Here is an 18,216-nt window from a genome sequence, read left to right as displayed (position 1 = left end):
CACAGCTTCGTGGAGTCCGAATGGGCGTATTTTCGGCCGACCCTCCTTGCGCGAGAGCTGCCTAGACGCCGCAAGTTGGTTTTTTTGTGATTCCTCTCCTGCTTTCCTGCCTCTTTGAGTTCTTAGATCTGTGGCTACATCGCGGATTTCGGTCACTAAGCCAAGCCGGTGGGGAGCCTGGGGCACGAGTCCGCGCTCCCGGCGGTGGTGGAGGATTCGGGATGGAACTGGAATCCCGATCTGGGAGAAACGGGCTCCTCCAGCTCCCTCCTCACCCTGGCTAGAAGCTTTTGGCAGACGCTGGTTCTCGAAGAGGTCGCGGGCGGTACGGAGACACCGACCCGGCCTCTGAGGAGGTGGCCTCCAGATCTCAAATAGAAAGGCGAATCATGTTTTTTTTCTAACTGTAGTAGTTTAGAGGTATATGTTTTGATCTAAAATTTAAGTATGCTATATCACACGTGGAATCTTCGGATACAGTTTTCTGCCCCCCCCCCTCCACGGCCCCCCTTGAGGAAATCCGATTCGGCCCCTTTTGTTAGGGCCTGGAAGTCTGTACATAAACCCTTCTTAAGTAGGGTCTAAATTGATGGTTTCCAGATCTCCTTGATAGACGGTAATCCGATCATAACCTTTCACCGAGCAACGCCCCCACCCTCGCAAAACAGCAAAAAGCCAAACATTAAAGAGTTCATAGGGAGAAAGATCCCAAATAGCCGTGTAATGTGCTTACCTTCTATGTAAACGGAGAATTCTTTACCTGTCACATGTGAAATATTAGCAAAGGTGACGGAGTAGCCGGTGGCGGAACAAAATGAACTCTAGGAATCAGGGGTTTACAGGACAGTCCCTGTCCTCATGGAAGCGGTAGATAGAGGATAAAGAGGAGGCCAACCTGCCAGTGCTTGGATCCAAACTGTAATTCGAGGGGCTTGCTGGATTAGATGATATATTAGTTTCTTGCTGCTTTTCTATCAAGTTACCACAAACTTAGTGGCTTAAAACAAGCTATACTGCTTTTTAAAAAATTTCATCTACTCAAGAGGAATAAATTCTAGGGATCTGTTGGACTTCATTGTGCCTATAGTTAACAGTACTGTGTATGAACACTTAAAATCTGGTAAGAGAGTAGATCTCTAGTTAAGTGTTCCTAACCACAATTAAAACACACATTACAGTTCTGGTCAGAAGTCTGAGACTGGTCTCACTGGGCTCAAATAAAAAATGTGGTCAGGGCTGCATTATATTCTTAGAGGCTCTGGAAGATCTGTTGTCACATTTTCCAGCTTCTAGAGCCTGTCATTCCTTGGCGTTCTGTCTCCTTGTCCCTTCAGATCCAGTAAGAATCTCCTATCCTACCCTTCTGCCTCCCTTTTGAGATGCATTTAGTTAAAACTCTTACCTAAAATTAATTTTTAGTATTATATAAAGACTTCCTTAATATTTTTTCAACCTCAGGAACAGCAGAGATGAATTCATCATTATCCTTGATTCTTAATACATCTCAACATCGGTCCATGCAGCATTGGTACCTGCCCTTATTTACATATTTAATTACCTTTAATAATATAGTAAAGACCTATAAACTCATCCCTGGATTATAGCCTATGTCTAACTCTACGATCTTCCTGTCCTTTTATCCCATCTTATCCCCAACCTTTCCTGAACCTAGGTAACCATCTTTCTTAACCTCATATTCATAATTTCCTTACTTCTCATTTTATATAATTTTTAAAAATTTTATTTTTTAAGTAATCTCGACATCCAATGTGGGGCTCAAACTTACAACCCTGAGATCAAGAGTTGCATGCTCTACTGAGACATCCAGGCACCCACACTTTATATAATTTTAATGACTCCACACTCCTAAAATGTGTGTATGCATGTGTATGTATTTAAGTTACATTCAACTTTTAAAAAGCGTATCATGCTGTACATAATCTTTTGGGACTTGAAGTTTTCGTTTTATATTTTTATGATTATATTGTGGGTCACTGAAGTTCATTCTTTTTGAACGGTGTATACTATTCCATGAAATACTATATAGTTTATTCATCTAGGAGCCTGTTGATAGTTATTTAGATTGTTTTCAGGTTCTTGCTAACTATGGGACTGTAAATAAAGACCAGCTAGGAGTACTTGAGTGGCTCAATCAGTTAAGCATGACTTGGTTTCTGCTCAGGTCATGATCTTGGTGTCATGGGAGACGGCCTGTGTCCAGCTCTATGCTCAGCGTAGAGTCTGCCTGGGATCCTCCTCTGCCCCTGCCACTCATGTGCTCTCTCTCAAATAAATAAATAAATCTTAAAAAAAAAAAAAAAAGACCAACTAGATGGTTTAAGAGAAAATTCAGGGGTGCCTGGGTAGCTCAGTCAGTTAAGTGTCCTACTCTTGGTTTTAGCTTGGGTTTCGATCTCAGGGTCATGAGATCAAGCCCTGGGTAGGGCTCTGTTGTCAGCATGGAATCTGCTTGTCTACCTCATCCCCATGCACGCACGCATATACACTCATACTCTCTCAAAAAAAATAAATCTAAGGAATAAGTAAAAACTAAAGTCTAAGAGAAACAAAAAGTGTAAACTATTAAGTATGCAGTAGTGTTTAAAGTAGAAAGTATGAATCCCTCTGTAATCATATCCCCAAAGATAACCAGTGCTATAATTGGGGAGTCTCTCTCCTGTCTTCTTGTAAATATATATCGCTATATACATTTTATATATGTGCATTATACACATTTTAATTTTTAAAACAGAATAAGATCTGTAACTTTGTCTTTCATAACAATATATCATGGATATCACTAGTTGTTAATATACATAGGCTTACTTCATCCTTTCCTTTCTTTCTTTTTTTTTTTTTAAGTAAACTCTACCCTAATGTGGGGGTCGAGCTCATGACCCTGAGATCAGGAGTCTCATGCTCCACTGACTGAGCCAGCCAGGCACCCTGCTTCATCCTTTTAAACTATTCTTTTTTGTTTTACTGTTGATATATCAACATTTATTCCACAAATCCCCAATTCGTGAAAATCTTAGTTATTTAAAATTTTCTGCTATTATAAACGACATCATGCAGATTCTTGCCCATTTATCTTTGGACATTTGTCTGATTATTTCCTTAAGATAATTACCTAGAAGTGAAATTGCTGGGTTGAATGGTGTAAATTTGTATTTTTATCTATCTGCATTTATTTATTTATTATTTATTGCTGCCTATTGCTAGATTTCTCTCCAGAAAGAGTTAATCAGTTCACGTTCTTATCACAAATAGAGCTCAGAACACCGAGTCCAGACTGAAGTTCAAGAGACTTCTCAGGGGAATTGATTCTGGGCCTGAGTCAAGATGAGACTGACTCAAGTCATCAAAAGAGTAGATAGATAATCTATAGGGAGCCAGGCCGGTGGGCTCAGGGCTAGATTTCCACACTGTCTTGGCTTGTTTTTATCCACTCTCTTCAATGCTAGGCATCTTTGACCTGTTTACTCTTTGCCATTTTTTTAAAGATGTTATTTATTTATTTGACAGAGAGAGAGAGAGAGAGAGAGAGACAGAGAGTTAGTTCACAAGTAGGCAGAGAGGCAGGCAGAGAGAGAAGAGGAAGCAGGCTCCCTGCTGAGCAGAGAGCCCCGTCTGCGGAGCGTAATCCGGAGCGTAATCCGAGGACCCTGAGACCAAGACCTGAGCAGAAGGCAGAGGCCTTAACCCATTGAGCCACCCAGGCGCCCCTGCCATTTTTTTTTTTTAAACCTGTATTTATTTACTATTGAAACAGTTTCATAATCCATTTCCTGGTCTAGAGGTCTAGAGGACGGAAGAATGGCTGCGGGGAGTGTTCCTTCTGAGCTCATAGAAAGAGAACGGAAAAAGTTGCTTGAAATCCTCCAACAAGATCCTGATTGTGTCTTAGACACATTAACCTCTCGGAGGCTGGTTTCTGAGGAAGAGTATGAGACTCTGGAGAATATTACAGATCCCCTGAAGAAAAGTCGAAAGCTGTTAATTTTGGTACAGAAAAAGGGAGAGGTGTGCTGTCAGCATTTTCTCAAGTGTTTACTGAGTACTTTTCCAGAGTCAGCTACCATTTGGGGCTTAGAGCATGGTAAGTTGGATTTCTATACTTTTGGGGGGGGGGGTGGGAGGGACAAGGCAGATTTCCTGAAAAAAGAAAATAATTGCCTTTTGTTTTCATTTGTCTATCTCTGGGAGATAATTTTCACTGAAATATGATAGAGGAAAGAAGTGTCCCAGAATTTAAAAGTAGGGAGGAATGTATCTTATTGGCTTAAGGGATTGATAATTTTTTATTGAAACTGTATCTAAAATTTGCAGGGATTTTTTAGTGCTAGTATAAACTGCTTACTATTCAGTAAGTAACTTCACGGGTATTTAACAACCCCAAGGCCAAGTGCTGCATCTCTCACTTAGTATAACCATTTCGGAAATAGCAGAAGAATGATACATGGTGGATCAATAACTTCATTTTTTTCTGTGATAAGAATGCCAGCAGAAGCCTGCTTTTCTGGAGCAATTCAAATGCTAATTCTTATTTTTTCCTAAGATTGATTTTATTTATTTATTTAAAGATTTTATTTATTTATTTGACTCACGGAGATCACAAGTAGGCTGAGAGGCAGACAACTGAGAGAGAGGAGGAAGCAGGCTCCCTACTGAGCAGAGAGCCCATGCTGGGCTCCATGCTGGGCTCGATCCCAGGACCCTGGGATCGTGACCTGAGCTGAAGGCAGAGACTTTAACCCGCTGAGCCACCCAGGCATCCCTGAAGATTTTATTTATTTATTTGACAGAGAGCAAGTGAGAGAGAGAGAGAGAGAGAATAGGAGCAGGGGGAATGGGAGAGGGAGAAGTAGGTTTCCCATGCGGGGCTCTTTCCCAGGACCTTGGGATCATGACCTGAGCTGAAGGCAGACACTTAACCGACTGAGCCACTCAGGTGCCCCTCAAATGCTAATTCCTCAATGTTTAAAAATATTTTGTGGCAGATGAGGGAGTATTTCTTCCAGAATGGATTGTTTAGCAATTTTGTAGATTAGCACTAGAGGCAGGTATAGCTCCTTTTTCTGAAAGTCTAAAAAATATTAAAGATCATTTTAAGAGATATTAGAGAGGTAGAGGCTCAGAAAAAAATGTTAATGTTAATGATCTCTACTGTAGGACAAGAACAATATGCTTAGAGAAATAGATGCTATTATTTCTAGGACTTACTATTCCAAATTAGAGCTATTTGTTTCCTGATTAGAAATGATTAGGATCTGATTTCATTAGCAATGGCTCTAGGAAATCTGAGGTGGTTTTGGGTCACAGTAAAACCACAACTAAGCACTGTTCATAGGATTCACATTTTCTGTTTCATTCATGTACTCTTCGAGTTTTCTACAAAGAACTCAAACTTTTGAGCAAGGTAGGAACATGATTTTATTTTATTTTTTTTCCCAGTGAGAGAAAGAATGGCTGGTGACTTGTTATTTATGTGGAGATGCTAGGTATTCATATCCTCCAGTTTTGAAATAAAGAAGAAAGATGATGCTTTGAGGTCTTGGAAACTCAAGTTATTATGAGATTTATTCTTGTTAATTTGGAAAAATGAAACAACCTCCCTCCCAACTCTCTTGTTTTTTTCAGAATTTTTAAAGCATGAGAATATACAACCTCTTCAACCTATAGGGGTAAACAAGAATTCAGAAGATTTTTTTTCCTCTGGAGAGAAACAGCCTGAGAATCCTGAGATCACAGTATCCTTCACAGAGAACGAACACCTGGATATGGGAATCTCTGAATCCTTTGGGGAGAAGAAAAGTAGTCATAAAGAAACTGCTTGGACCTCCAGCGAAGATGATAAGGAATACAACACGCCCAAAGTATTATCACCACATTCAGTTGAGAACCCCGAATATGAAATTCCAGCAACTATTGTTTATTTACAGGATGGACAGAGATATGAGAAGCCAGATGATTCTTTGTACTTAGGAAGAGAGGGATATCTAGAATCCCTTGGGTACTCGGAAGATGCAGAGCCCGCTGTGGAAGAAGAGGATTATAATGACTCAGAGCACAGTGTTTATGATGGCGAAGAGGGCTGGACATATTCAGAAACCCTGCACTTCTCTGAGGAAGAACAGAGCTATGAGGATTCAGAAACTGGCATTTCATTGGAGGAGGATGAGGAGGAAGAGGAGGGAGAGGAGAAGGAGGAGGAGGAGGAGAAAAGGAGTGAAGGTATGGGAATGATATGTGATAGTTGGGCAACAACTTATTCCATTCCATAATGGGGAGAAGGGGTGAAGAAGACACTAGACGTCAGCAGAAAAGCTGCTACTCAGATTCTTTATGCCTCCCTAACCTGGAATTTCCTTAGAGGTGGGTGTTGACAGAGAGGAAGACTCAGGACCTACACAATGGTGGACAGTATAAGCAAAAATAAATACTGATTATCAGCTTATAGGTTTATTTTTTTTTAAAGATTTTATTTATTTATTTGACAGACAGAGATCACAGGTAGGCAGAGAGAGAGGAGGAAGCAGGCTCCCCGCTGAGCAGAGAGCTTGATGGGGGGCTGGATCCCAGGACCCTGGGATCATGACCTGAGCAGAAGGCAGAGGCTTAACCACTGAGCCACCCAGGCGCCCCAGCTCATAGGTTTCTGCAGTCAACTCCTGTGATGCATAAAAGAAGCTGCTAACCACTAATTTTAGGTGTTACCTTCTATTGTTCAAATTAAGCCTCTTAAGTCATTTTAGTGCCTTTGTAACCAATGGCATATGGAGGTTATGTTCCTAACTACTGAAGTGACTATCAGAGAGGAGCCTGTGATGAATGGATAAGATCCCCAAATACTGTTACTTGGCTTGATCTGGTCATAAATTGCCATCTTAGTAAGGGAAAATTATATCAGTATCTTTAATTGGAATATTTCTGAATGAAAACTTGAAAACTGAGAAATGCTTCATTTGAAGAGATATTGTTTATGAAAATAAATATCCCCAAGTTCTGAGTAGAGGAGGGAAAAGTAACTCTCATCTCCCATTCAGTTCAAATCCTGGGTATGCACCGTCTAGTTCTAGATAGGAGAGGAGTAATGTCCACCTCATCAGACCTTTTATTAGTTTGCTAGCGAAGTACCCCAAATGGGGGAATGTAAATAATAAACAACAGAAATGTCTTATCTCAGTTTAGAGGCTGAAGGCAGAAATCAAAGTGTCTATAAGGTTGGTTACTTCTGAAGCCTGTAAAGGAGAATCTGTTCCTGGTTTCTGGTGGTTTGCTGGAAATCTTTGGCATTCTTTGGCTTGTAAAAATATCCCTCTCATCTGCCTTCATCTTCACACAGTTGTCTCCCTGAGTGCATTTCTCTAGGTCCAAATTTCCCCCTTTAATAAGGACATTAGTCATATTTGATTAGGGCCCACCCTAATGACCTCGTCTTAACTAATTATACCTGCAGTGACCCTGTTTCCAAATAACATCACATCCTGAGGTACTGGGGGTTAGGATTTCAACATATGAATTTGAGGGGTACATAATTTAACCCACAACTCAAATCTTGTCCCACCCCCTTACCTTCCCAGCCCATTATCATTTTTAGGCGTCCTTCTTAGTTTTTATTTATTTACACATTTCACTTATTGTATAGGTTTGACTTAATTATTCATTACATAGTATCATCATTATTCTGTAACAAACCACTTTTGTCTGTTTATTCCATTTTTTCTTCATTCTCCGTTCCTCCATAGGTAATATTCTAATATTATGATGCTTTTCTTGCATGTTATTGTTTGTTGGTATGATCTTGTTTTCTGTATCATTTATTTATTGCAACAGTCACGCTGCATAACAGAGCTTATCAAAACAATAAGAGTGTCTGCAGTTGGCTAGGCAGTTCTTCTGGTCTTTCCTGGGTTTATTGATGTGTCTGTGGTCAGCTGGTGATAGACTTGTCTGTCATCCCATGGCAGGCTAGTCTGGACTTCTCAGACTAGATGGGGCATAGTCTCATGGTGAGGACAGAGGAGTATAAGAGAGAGAAGGCAAGAAAGAGAGGGAGAGAGAGAAAGAGAGACAGAGAGAGGAAGAGCCTTAGAACTACCATCGCATCTGTATTAGCTTCCTAGGGCTCACCAAAGTACTATAAAGGGTGGCTTAGGACAATGGGAGATTTACTGTCTCTCAATTATGGAGGCCAGAGGTCTAAAACCAATGTGTTAGCAGGGTCACACTGTCTCAGCAGGCATTAGGCAAAGTGCTGTTCCCAGTCTTCTCTCCCTAGTTTCTGGTAGCCTCAGTTTCCCTGGCTTGTAGATGACCGACCATCTTCTCTCTATGGGTCTTCAGATCATTTTTCCTCTGTGCATGTCTCTGTTTTCAAAATTCCCCTTTTTGTAAGGATACCGGTCTTATTGGATGGGGCCCACCCTAACAACCTCTTTTTAACTTGACCTCTGTAAAGATTTTATTTACAGATAAGGCCACAATCTGAGTCTGAGGTACGGGAGACTTAACACAGTTTTGTTTTTGTTTTTGTTTTTCAGGGTTGGGGGTGGAGAGTAGACATAATTCAACCCATAACACCATCACTTCTGCCACATTCTGTTGGTCAAAGTATGTCACAAAGACAGTGCAAATTCAAGGACTAGGAAAAAATAGATACCACTTCTTACAAAGCAATATTGCAGAAAGCCAAAATATATCCAGAAAGCCATTAATTGGGGCTATTTTTTGCAATCAACGTAACACCTTTAGCAAAACAGGTCAAGAAAAGAGATGCTTAACCCAGGTGACTAAACCCCCCAGCACCTCTCTAGTTTGTTAAATATCTTCAAAGAATCTTCGTTTTTTAAATCTGTTCTAGTTTCCAGTTAACCTAACTGGACTCAAATTCAAAATTCTCCTTTCAGTGGGTGGCAGCTAAAATCTCTTGATCATTTCTTTTGCCTCAGCTGGGCTATTTTCATGAGTTTTAAATTTATAAAAATGTATTAGGTTCTTGGAAGGCATGAGTGGCTCAGCTGGCTAAGTGTCTGCCTTCGGCTCAGGTCATGATCCCAGGGTCCTGGGATTGAGTCCTGCATCAGGCTCCCTGCTCAGCGGGGAGTCTGCTTCTCCCTCTGCCTGCCGTCCTGCCTGCTTGTGCACATGCTCTCTCTCTCTCTGACAAATAAATAAAGTCTTAAAAAAAACAAAACAAAACATGTATTGGGTTCTAGATATTATTACTTCTTAAATTTTTGTTTTTCTTTTTATCCAGCTCTGTCCTTATTGATTCTATCATTGTTGCTATGTATAAGATTTACTCTGTTGCTTCTTGGTGGTATCCCAAATGAGCTCCATTGTAAGACTGTTATAACCTTGTCAATTCTAGACATCTTGGCCTGGGCTGTGTGAGTACTGGTTTTTGTGCTGAAGAAATAGTGGATTGTTGTCCAAAGTCAGCCTAGTTGATAGGCAAGAGCAGGACCTAAAAATTTTCCTGCAACCTGTCCTCTCACTGCCTCCTCTAGGAACCCATTTTGCTAGCCTCAACTCCTCCCTCACCTTCTTTCCCCAAAACATATTCCAATTCAAGCAACTTTTAGACTACCCAAGGATTTCTCAGAGTTACCTTTGTTAATTATTAAAATTCATATTTTTCGCTCAGTTCTGTTGTTTCTTCCAGGCTATTTTTAAAAAAGATTTATTTATTTGAGAGAGAGAGAAAGAGAGAGAGGGAGAGAGAGTGGGAAGAAAAGTGGAGGGAGAGGGAGAGAGAGAATCTTAAGTAGATACTGCTCTGAGCACAGAGCCCAATGCAGGGCTCACAACCATGAGATCATGACCGGAGCCAAAAGTAAGAGTTAGATATTTAACTGATTGAGCCACCCAGGTGCCCCCTTCCAGGTTATTTTTATAGGGGATCCAAGAATCTTTTTTTTTTTTTTTTTTAAGATTTTATTTATTTATTTGACAGAGAGACAGCACGCACACAAGCAGGGGAAGTGGAAGGCAGAGGGAGAGGGAGAAGGAAGCTCCCTGTAGCGCAGGGGAAGCCAGATATGGGACCCAATCCCAGGACTCTGGGATCATGACCTGAGCCAAAGGCAGTGGCTTAACCAATTGGGCCACCCATGCGCCCTGGGATCCAAGAGTCTTATGTTAGTTTGCCATCTACCAGGAGTAGAAAATGCTCTCTGGTCTTCTTTTTCTACTAAGCACTATATCTATTCCCAAGAAGTGGTTAGGAGGCATATTAGAAAACGGGAGATTAGGAGAAATTAGGTACAACGCATAAATTCTGAGAAAGGTTTAATGGGAATAAAATCTTCCATTTTCCCAAACTTTAGCAAGACATACATTTAAGAGAGAAATCAGTATCAACCTAGGAAATTCCTCACACATGTATATCATGAATCATTAACAGTGTTTTCTATTGCTGCATATAAACATTAGTCAAAAAACTGGAAAACCTAAATGATCATCTGTAGATAATGGTTAAATAAGTAATGGTCCATCTAAATCATGAAATATGATGGATTAGTTAAAATGAATTAAGTCAATCTCTGTATAAACTGATTTGGAAGAATTTGCAAAGAAACAATTAAGTGAAAAGAATTTGAAGAATCATTTGTTTAGTATAATATCATTTATATAAAAATAAAATAAAAAAAATAATATCCACCAAACCAAATGATATATTTCTCTCTATGCATGCATACTTATGTACTTGCATGGAATAAGGATGGGAAGCAAACATATGTAACACCTTGACATCTCTTAGAAGGAAAGTGGAATTGGCAAAAGGGAACTTTCACTTTGTGTTGTTCTGTCTTTTCACAGTGAAAATGTCAATTACTTATTTAGTTTTAGAACTCCATGAAGGAAGCTTGACTCTGAATGTGACATTCACTGAGTATCTTTTTCCCTACAGAAAGAAAAAACGTGTTTCAAGATGTCCTATCATGTTTAAACATGGATAGGAGCAGAAAGCTTCTGCCGGATGTTGTTAAGCAATTCTCCTTAGATCGAGGATGTATGTGGACACCTGAGGCTCCCGGAGACTTAGCTTGGAATTTCCTGATGAAAGTTCAAGCTCTGGATGTGACAGCCAGAGATACAGTCCTCAGACACAGGGTTCCGGGTGAAGATGGCAAAGAGGAATTGGTGACTGGAGTAGAGAATTTGGAAATCAGAGATGTACAAACCATTCATCCCTTTGATGTTCTTTGTGCCTCTATGCTCTGTTCAGACAGCTCCTTGCAGCGTGAAGTCATGTCAAACATGTATCAGTGCGGGTTTGCTCTTCCCCTGCTCCTGCCAGATGCAGAAAATAATAAAAGCATCTTAATGCTAGGGGCCATGAAGGACATTGTGAAAAAGTGGTCAACACAGTCTTCAGGAGGGCCTCCAGGGGACACAGAAAAGTTTCCGAAGATGCCTGTCATCTCCTTTGTGCGCCTAGGGTACTGTAGCTTCTCCAAGTCCAGAATCCTCAACAGATTGCTTGGTCCTGCCCAACTGAAATCACACAAAATCTTTCTCCATCAGGATTTTACTGTCCCAGTGCTTCCCCGGCAAATCTCTGATGGCCTGGTTGAGATAACGTGGCATTTTCCTGAGCGAGACTGTCTAAAGGAAAACCCTAGTTTTTTCCAGAAGCCTGTTGCTCTGGCCAACCTCCGTGGAGACCTAGAAAATTTTTGGACACAGTTTGGTTTTTTGGTGGAAATTTCCTCAGCTGTGTTTTTTTTCACTGACTACCTAGGTGAGAAGGAGTGGGACTTGCTAATGTTTTTAGGAGAAGCTGCCACTGAGAGATTGTACTTTGTCCTCAGTCCCCAGGCCCAGGAGAGTGAAGAGGCTCAGCTCTTCCAGAGGATTCTAAAGTTGAAGCCATCACAGCTACTGTTTTGGGAGGAGGAAGCTGGGGAGAGAGGGAAGAATATGGAGGGTCTTCAAGCTGCTCTGCAGGAAGTGATGTCCTCTTCACTCAGATGTGTGACCATGGAGGAGATGGGCTCCCTGGCCAGGGAGTTGGGAATCCAGGTAGATCAAGACTTTGAGAACGTTCAGGGAATTCACAGTTCCTCTAGTGAAAACCTGGCTGAAGATGAGAGACAACAAAGACACAGTCAGCCAGAAAGCTCATCTGAAAGCGCGGCTGAGATGCCTGTAAGCGAGCCTGGGGCTAGCTGGAATTTTCAGAATTTCCACCCCACCTCAGTACTCATGCCTCCTCAGGAAAACTTCTATCCTCCACCAACCAGAATTGGAGGTAACTTTAACCATGTGTATCTGAAAGCCCCCTGGCTTATGGGCTCCCACTTTTGGTCAGAGCAGAAAACCAGGTGGTTCCGTCCCTGGCCCTTTCAGAAAACAAGGGGCCATGGTCGAGGTAAAAGTTTTAGGTCTCAGTACTTCCCACCCCAGAGATTTTATTCACCTGAAAGATTTATAAAATTTCCAAGAACTTCTTGGGGATATTGCATGGATAAAACAAGACCTGTGTCTCAGCATGTGCAGGCCTGGCCTAAGAGACCACAGGAGGACAGAACAATGGGAGCTTTTAAAAGATCTGGGGCAGTGGTCTCCCACATAGGTCACTTCCATTCCCCGGGTTTGCAGCCAGCAGGAACAGTTGGGAAGCCACAGCCTAAACAAGCCTATGCCCAGAGAACACAGCCAACTAGGGCAACTGGGAATCTTATAAAAACAACATCCCATATTGAAGGTCTTTACCCCCAGGCCTTTCAACCATCTAGAGCCATACAAAAACCTGTAAGACCTGCTTTTCAGCAAGGAGCCAAACTGAAGGCACAGGATGGGCCTTCAAATCCAACTTTCCAAATGGGATCCTATCCCAGGTCCAACAGCAAATGTTCACCCAGCTCCCAGTTCACATCCAACCAGCCCAAGCCACTTCAGGTCAACCAATCCCAGCCTGTGCCCTCTCCACCCAAACCCACGCACACAAAACCCACTCAACCCCGCCCATCCCAGACTAAACCCTTTCCAGCCATCCCCACTCAACCCCGGCCCTCCCAAGCTAAACCCTCTCCACCTAAACCCACTCAGCCCAAGCCATGCCCACCCCAGGCCTCCCAATCCAAGCCTTCTCAGCCCAGGCCCACTCAACCCAAGTCATATAGGACCAGTCCTTCACAGGCTAAGACAAACAATCCAAGAGCAGCACCCAAGAGGGGAGGAAAACGTTAAAGTGCTTACTCTAGAGACTTGTGAAACAAATCCTTCACCCAGGCCATTGCTATCATACAGTAACCTGAAGAAGAATGGCAGAGGTGGTCAGAGATTCCTATCATTAACATGACAGAAAGAAAAAAAAAGATATGCACAGTTTAACTGGTATCATTAAAATATCTGTAAGAATTGTGTCTACCAAAAGAAAAAATATGAAAAGAATTAAGAATAGAATCAGGGAGTAAATAAATTAACTGAACCCAGCCTTGAGTATTAGGTAATATATAACCTGCTTGCCAGGAAAGGTGCTGTTGAGACGACTCCATTAAATTAGGCTCAGGCAGCTCAGTGTTACAAGAAAAACCGTTCTCGATGTTTGCTGCTCCAGAGGTGTCTTAGTCAAAACTTTTTGGTTCACTTATCAGCCACTAAGCAGATAATCTATTTACCTGTGATAACAGCTCCAGTTTGCTTGGATGTTATAATTCTCTCATTTTACCCTTACATACAGGAATAATGAGCTGAAAACCAATGAGATGAATTATTTTGCATTTACTTGGGTATGATTTGTGTATGTTTTGTATTTGAAGTATTTGTAGGGACGCCCATGTGGCTAAGTTGTTAAGTGGCTGCCTTTGGCTCAGGGCTCCATCCCAGGACCCTGGGATCGAGCCCCCCATAGGGCTCTTTGCTTATCAGGCAGCCTGCTTCTCCCTCTCCTACTCCCCCTGCTTGTGTTTCCTCTCTCACTGTGTCTCTCTCTGTCAAATAATAAATAAATAAATGTATAAATGAAATAAAATCTTAGAAAAAATATATATAGTATTTGTAATAGTTAAGGTAATTTAGTTTATTAAAAGATCTGATATCCTCATGATTTCAACTTAAAATGCATAATTGAATTTTTGATTTTAGAGTTACAAAGCTTGTAGAAAGCATTGCAATGGTTTTGTTTTTTGTTTTTTTTTTTTTTTTTTTTTTTAGCATTGCAATGTTTAAGAGAACTTAAGATTCACAAAATTTGCAATTTTACTTTATTAGGTTCATTACTATCCTAAACATTTGGGTAAGATCTGCCAGTTACAAGCATAAGTAAAAGGAATATAATAAATTTAAAATATTCAAATGAAGTTTAATTAAGCTTGTAAATGATACCAAATATTAATAAAAGGCCACTTAAAGGTTAATGTTAAAATTCACTAGATGTAGAAATAAAATAATAAGATTTGTAATTTGGATTAAGACCTCTGGTTTTTTAATTTAACACTTTTATAAAATTAATACTAATTTTAAGTACTAAAATAGCCCCACGTTGTCTTTTCTGGGTTAGAAATTTTTTCGCCTTCAAGGATGCCAAGGGAAAAAGATCATATTGATAAATAGATGAAAAATGATTTTTGAAAAGGAATAACTAATTTCTGAGAACATGCTCATACTCCAATAGGCATCCTTTATTTATGCATGTCTTAAACAATTATACTGAGTATTTACAGGGTGTTAAATCTCTAAAGTCATTGTAAGGATGAAGAGAGAAAGGACTGTGCATGTAGATTTTTTTTTTTTTTAAAGATTTTATTTATTTATTTGTCAGAGAGAGAGAGAGCACAGGCAGACAGAGTGTCAGAGGGAGAAGCAGGATCCCTGCAGAGCAAGGAGCCCGATGCGGGACTCGATCCCAAGACGCTAGGATCATGACCTGAGCCGAAGGCAGCCGCTTAACCAACTGAGCCACCCAGGTGTCCCTGTGCATGTAGATTTTTATCTATATCTTTCCAAGAGAAAAAGCATAATACCTAGTGTATTACTACCAAATCTTCAGTGTAAAACAGGAGTTTCTCAATGAGAATAATCTTTTTGTGTTTAAATTTTTGAAATGAGCAATACTTGGTGATATTTTTAAAAACGTTTTTCTAAATCCATCTTTAAGATTCATTCCTGGAGGACAGAACTTGCTGGATTCTTTGTCACTAACAGATTCTGTATCAGCCTGGGTCTTGGCAATACATAGATGGTACATTCAGTTTGGAGACTTGGAGGAGCATCTCATAAAGAGACTATTTACAAAAGGCTGGACAAGATGTAAAAACAGGGCAAGAGAGCACAGCACCCTGGATCTAGTCAAAATGAGGTACATTGCCACCCCAAGATCCGAAGGGAGAGAGGGGGCAGTGCTCTCCCCAACCAGAAGAGCTGTGTGGGAAGGGTCTTGGGTCTGGTTGGTTGAGGGAGACAGCGGGCTGCAGTGACCAACAGGGAGCTGCCTCAGGGATAAATAGCTAAATAAATAAATAAATAGTGCATTCCCTTGGCCAAAGCCAACCAGAAATCAGAGAACAAGGAGCTCACCTAGGTGGTTCTTGTTGATCAGGCTTCGGGTTCAAAGTAGGGTGGAGAATGAATCTGGATGGGCAAACAGATGGCACTTAGCAGATTTTTCCCTTCCCATTGCGTTATACCTTCCCTTTTTCCCCCTTTCTTCCTTCCCTTGTGTTTATTTCTTGAGCATATATTATGCGTGAGACAGTGCAGTAGGAACTGAGAAGATATGAAAAGAGAAAGAGAAATCCTGCTGCAGTTGTGAAATCCTATAAATCTGTTTCCTCTTTATTATAAAACTATAAGCCCATTTATACAGTTTCAAAAATGCAGAAATAGACAAAGAAGAAAGGAACATAAAAATAGTCTGTAATCTCATAACTCAGAGTAACCAACTAACTGGCAATGTAGTCCTCTAACTTACTAATAACATTTTCATATATTTTTTTTCTGTGTAAATATATTTACAGGCAGCACTCAGTTACATATTCGAGTCTGTATCAGGGTTGAATGTGGCAAAATTAAATAGTGTTAGGGCAGGTAGTATAAACAGCATAAAATGCTGGTTTTCCAGATATCTTAAGAAAGTCTGAATTCAAGGCATGAAATACAGTTTATAGGCATCTTTATATAATGCACAAGTTCAATTGTTTTTAGTCAAACATGCAAAAACTCAGAACTACTTGTTTTAGGTGTGTTATTTACTAAATTGAGAGCGTTCAATTTGTACCTGAATTCTTTGTTGTTGTTGTTAGCAAATTTAGGAGTCTACCCAATGACTTATCCTTTCTTAAACACCTTAAATCAATTTATATTTTGTACAAGAAACCAAATAAAGATTACTTTTTTTTTTAAGCATTGAAAAAAGTGTGCTCTTTGTTGAGATGCTTGAAAGGAGTATATTCCAGTGGGATACAAAGACTCACCATAGGGAAAACGTTGCCTTATAAATCATACTAGCGTCATAAATCTAGGTTTTACCTACATGCATAGTGACCTTCTGCATTTCCTTATGTCTTAGAACTTTTTTTATAGTCCTCCTCATGAGTAAGGTATAGCTCTCTTCTTATTTGCTCTTTGGGGGTCCATGTGAGCATAGTGTCTGTTGGGGAGGATAAACATGACACTGACTAAAAAGATTCAGAAATCTGATTTAATGGGTGGCTTTAAGTGGTAATTGGCTAAGGGTAGTTTTTAGGGTTAGTTAGGGTAAAGACTGAGATGCTACAGCAAAGAGAAGGCAAAAATCTCATGGCTTAACTAATATGGGAGCTAATTTTTCCCTCATGTAACAATTCAGCCAGTCTAAACTGGTAGATCATCTCTTCTCATTAGGGTTAATCAAGAACTAAGTTCCTTCCATCTTCTTTTTCCATCTCTCTGGACATTGTCCTTTTCTGCACAATTAAAGCCACCCTCTCATTTCCTTGATGCAATTTATAGAATGTGAGAAAAGCCAAATTCCAGAGAGACCAGCCTGACTTTAATTAGGAATGACCTGGAAACTGCATATATCTTTCAGTCACACTCCATGGTTCAAACTTGGTCATCTGACCACATGTAGCTGTAAGTGAGGTTGGGAAGTGTCGTCACCAAAGGAGTGGCCACACATCCAGGAAAGAGAGAAGCAGCATTTTGCCAAAATATCATAGAATGTCAAGAATATCAGAGAGAGACCAGGAAGAGGAAGATAAAGTCACCAGATGGAACCCTAAAACACACATCACATATTCATTCCTACAACTTTAATCATAATTTTTTGTTATTTATAGGATATATTATTTTAGTGACAGGAAGGGGCAATAATTACCCAAATTGATGGGAGGATTTTGAATGCAGAAATAGACAAGAAAGGAAGAGAAGATTTTATTTTACATACTTTTTATTTAAATAAAATAACTATTCTATAATAGAAATACAGACGGTTTAATGGAAGATGTCAACATTCTTCACATCCTCTTGGCAAGTTTCCTTAAATTCTGAAACCGTGAGTGTATAATCTGAGCTCGCACAAAAATCCCCTGAGACGGTTGTTAAAATTGCATATTATTAGGGTTCTGCTTAGAGATTGATTTAGTAAGTCTGGAGTAAGCCTCAGGGATGGCCTCTTTGCAGGGACTACCACTGATGCAGAAGATCCTGGGGCCACATTCTGAAAACCCAGATCCGGCCTGGGCTGCAAACCTGTTTGCTGGTGCTCAGAGAAAGAAATTTTCATCTGGACCAGGAATTCAGTCTAGGATGATTTCCTTTCATTATCATTCTCATTACATTCATTTTTCATCTCCTGTTAGAAAATTGGGCACTAAAAAGCTGGTTTAATGAGGCAATAATAAGGTAAAAAGTTTTAGACATTTAAGATCAGGACTGTTCTGTTCTACCTATAGGTTTCTATAACTAGAAACTTCCCATTTTGTTTAAAAGTTTTGTACCTGATTAAATTTAAAACACATCCTTTTATTTTTCAAAATGTGCTTCTTTCTCTTTGCTCCATGGCTAGGACTTCCCCTCAAGCCTCAGCCCTTTCTTCCTCTTTCCCAGTGTCACCAGTTTATATCACATTATTCTTTCACTAATGGCAGAGTGACTTTGCTAGAGATTAATGCAGATGATTTTTGGCTTGGGTCTTGATTTGACCGTTTCGTGTCTCTAGGCCTCGCAGACCAGATAAACTTCTCTGGGTTGGCCAAAGCAGAGAGAAAGGAGAATAGAGCAAGA

General features: G+C 40.3%; 1 protein-coding gene across 1 annotated transcript; it reads left to right on the top strand.

Moving 5' to 3' along the window:
* Positions 1-33: 33 nt before the first annotated feature.
* On the top strand, positions 34-13,839 carry LOC111141264 (caspase recruitment domain family member 6). The gene is made up of 4 exons (XM_022493713.1): positions 34-74; positions 3,798-4,099; positions 5,641-6,234; positions 10,916-13,839. The coding sequence occupies exons 2-4, from the start codon at positions 3,817-3,819 to the stop codon at positions 13,198-13,200; spliced, it is 3,162 nt and encodes a 1,053-aa protein (XP_022349421.1). The 5' UTR covers positions 34-74; positions 3,798-3,816; the 3' UTR covers positions 13,201-13,839.
* Positions 13,840-18,216: the final 4,377 nt, after the last annotated feature.

This window comes from Enhydra lutris, unplaced genomic scaffold (genome assembly GCF_002288905.1).
Source record: "Enhydra lutris kenyoni isolate GAN:26980312 unplaced genomic scaffold, ASM228890v2 scaffoldscaffold5, whole genome shotgun sequence".
Taxonomy (NCBI): Eukaryota; Metazoa; Chordata; class Mammalia; order Carnivora; family Mustelidae; genus Enhydra; species Enhydra lutris.
Note: the sequence above shows the minus strand (reverse complement) of the source record. Positions and strands in the feature narration are given on the sequence as shown.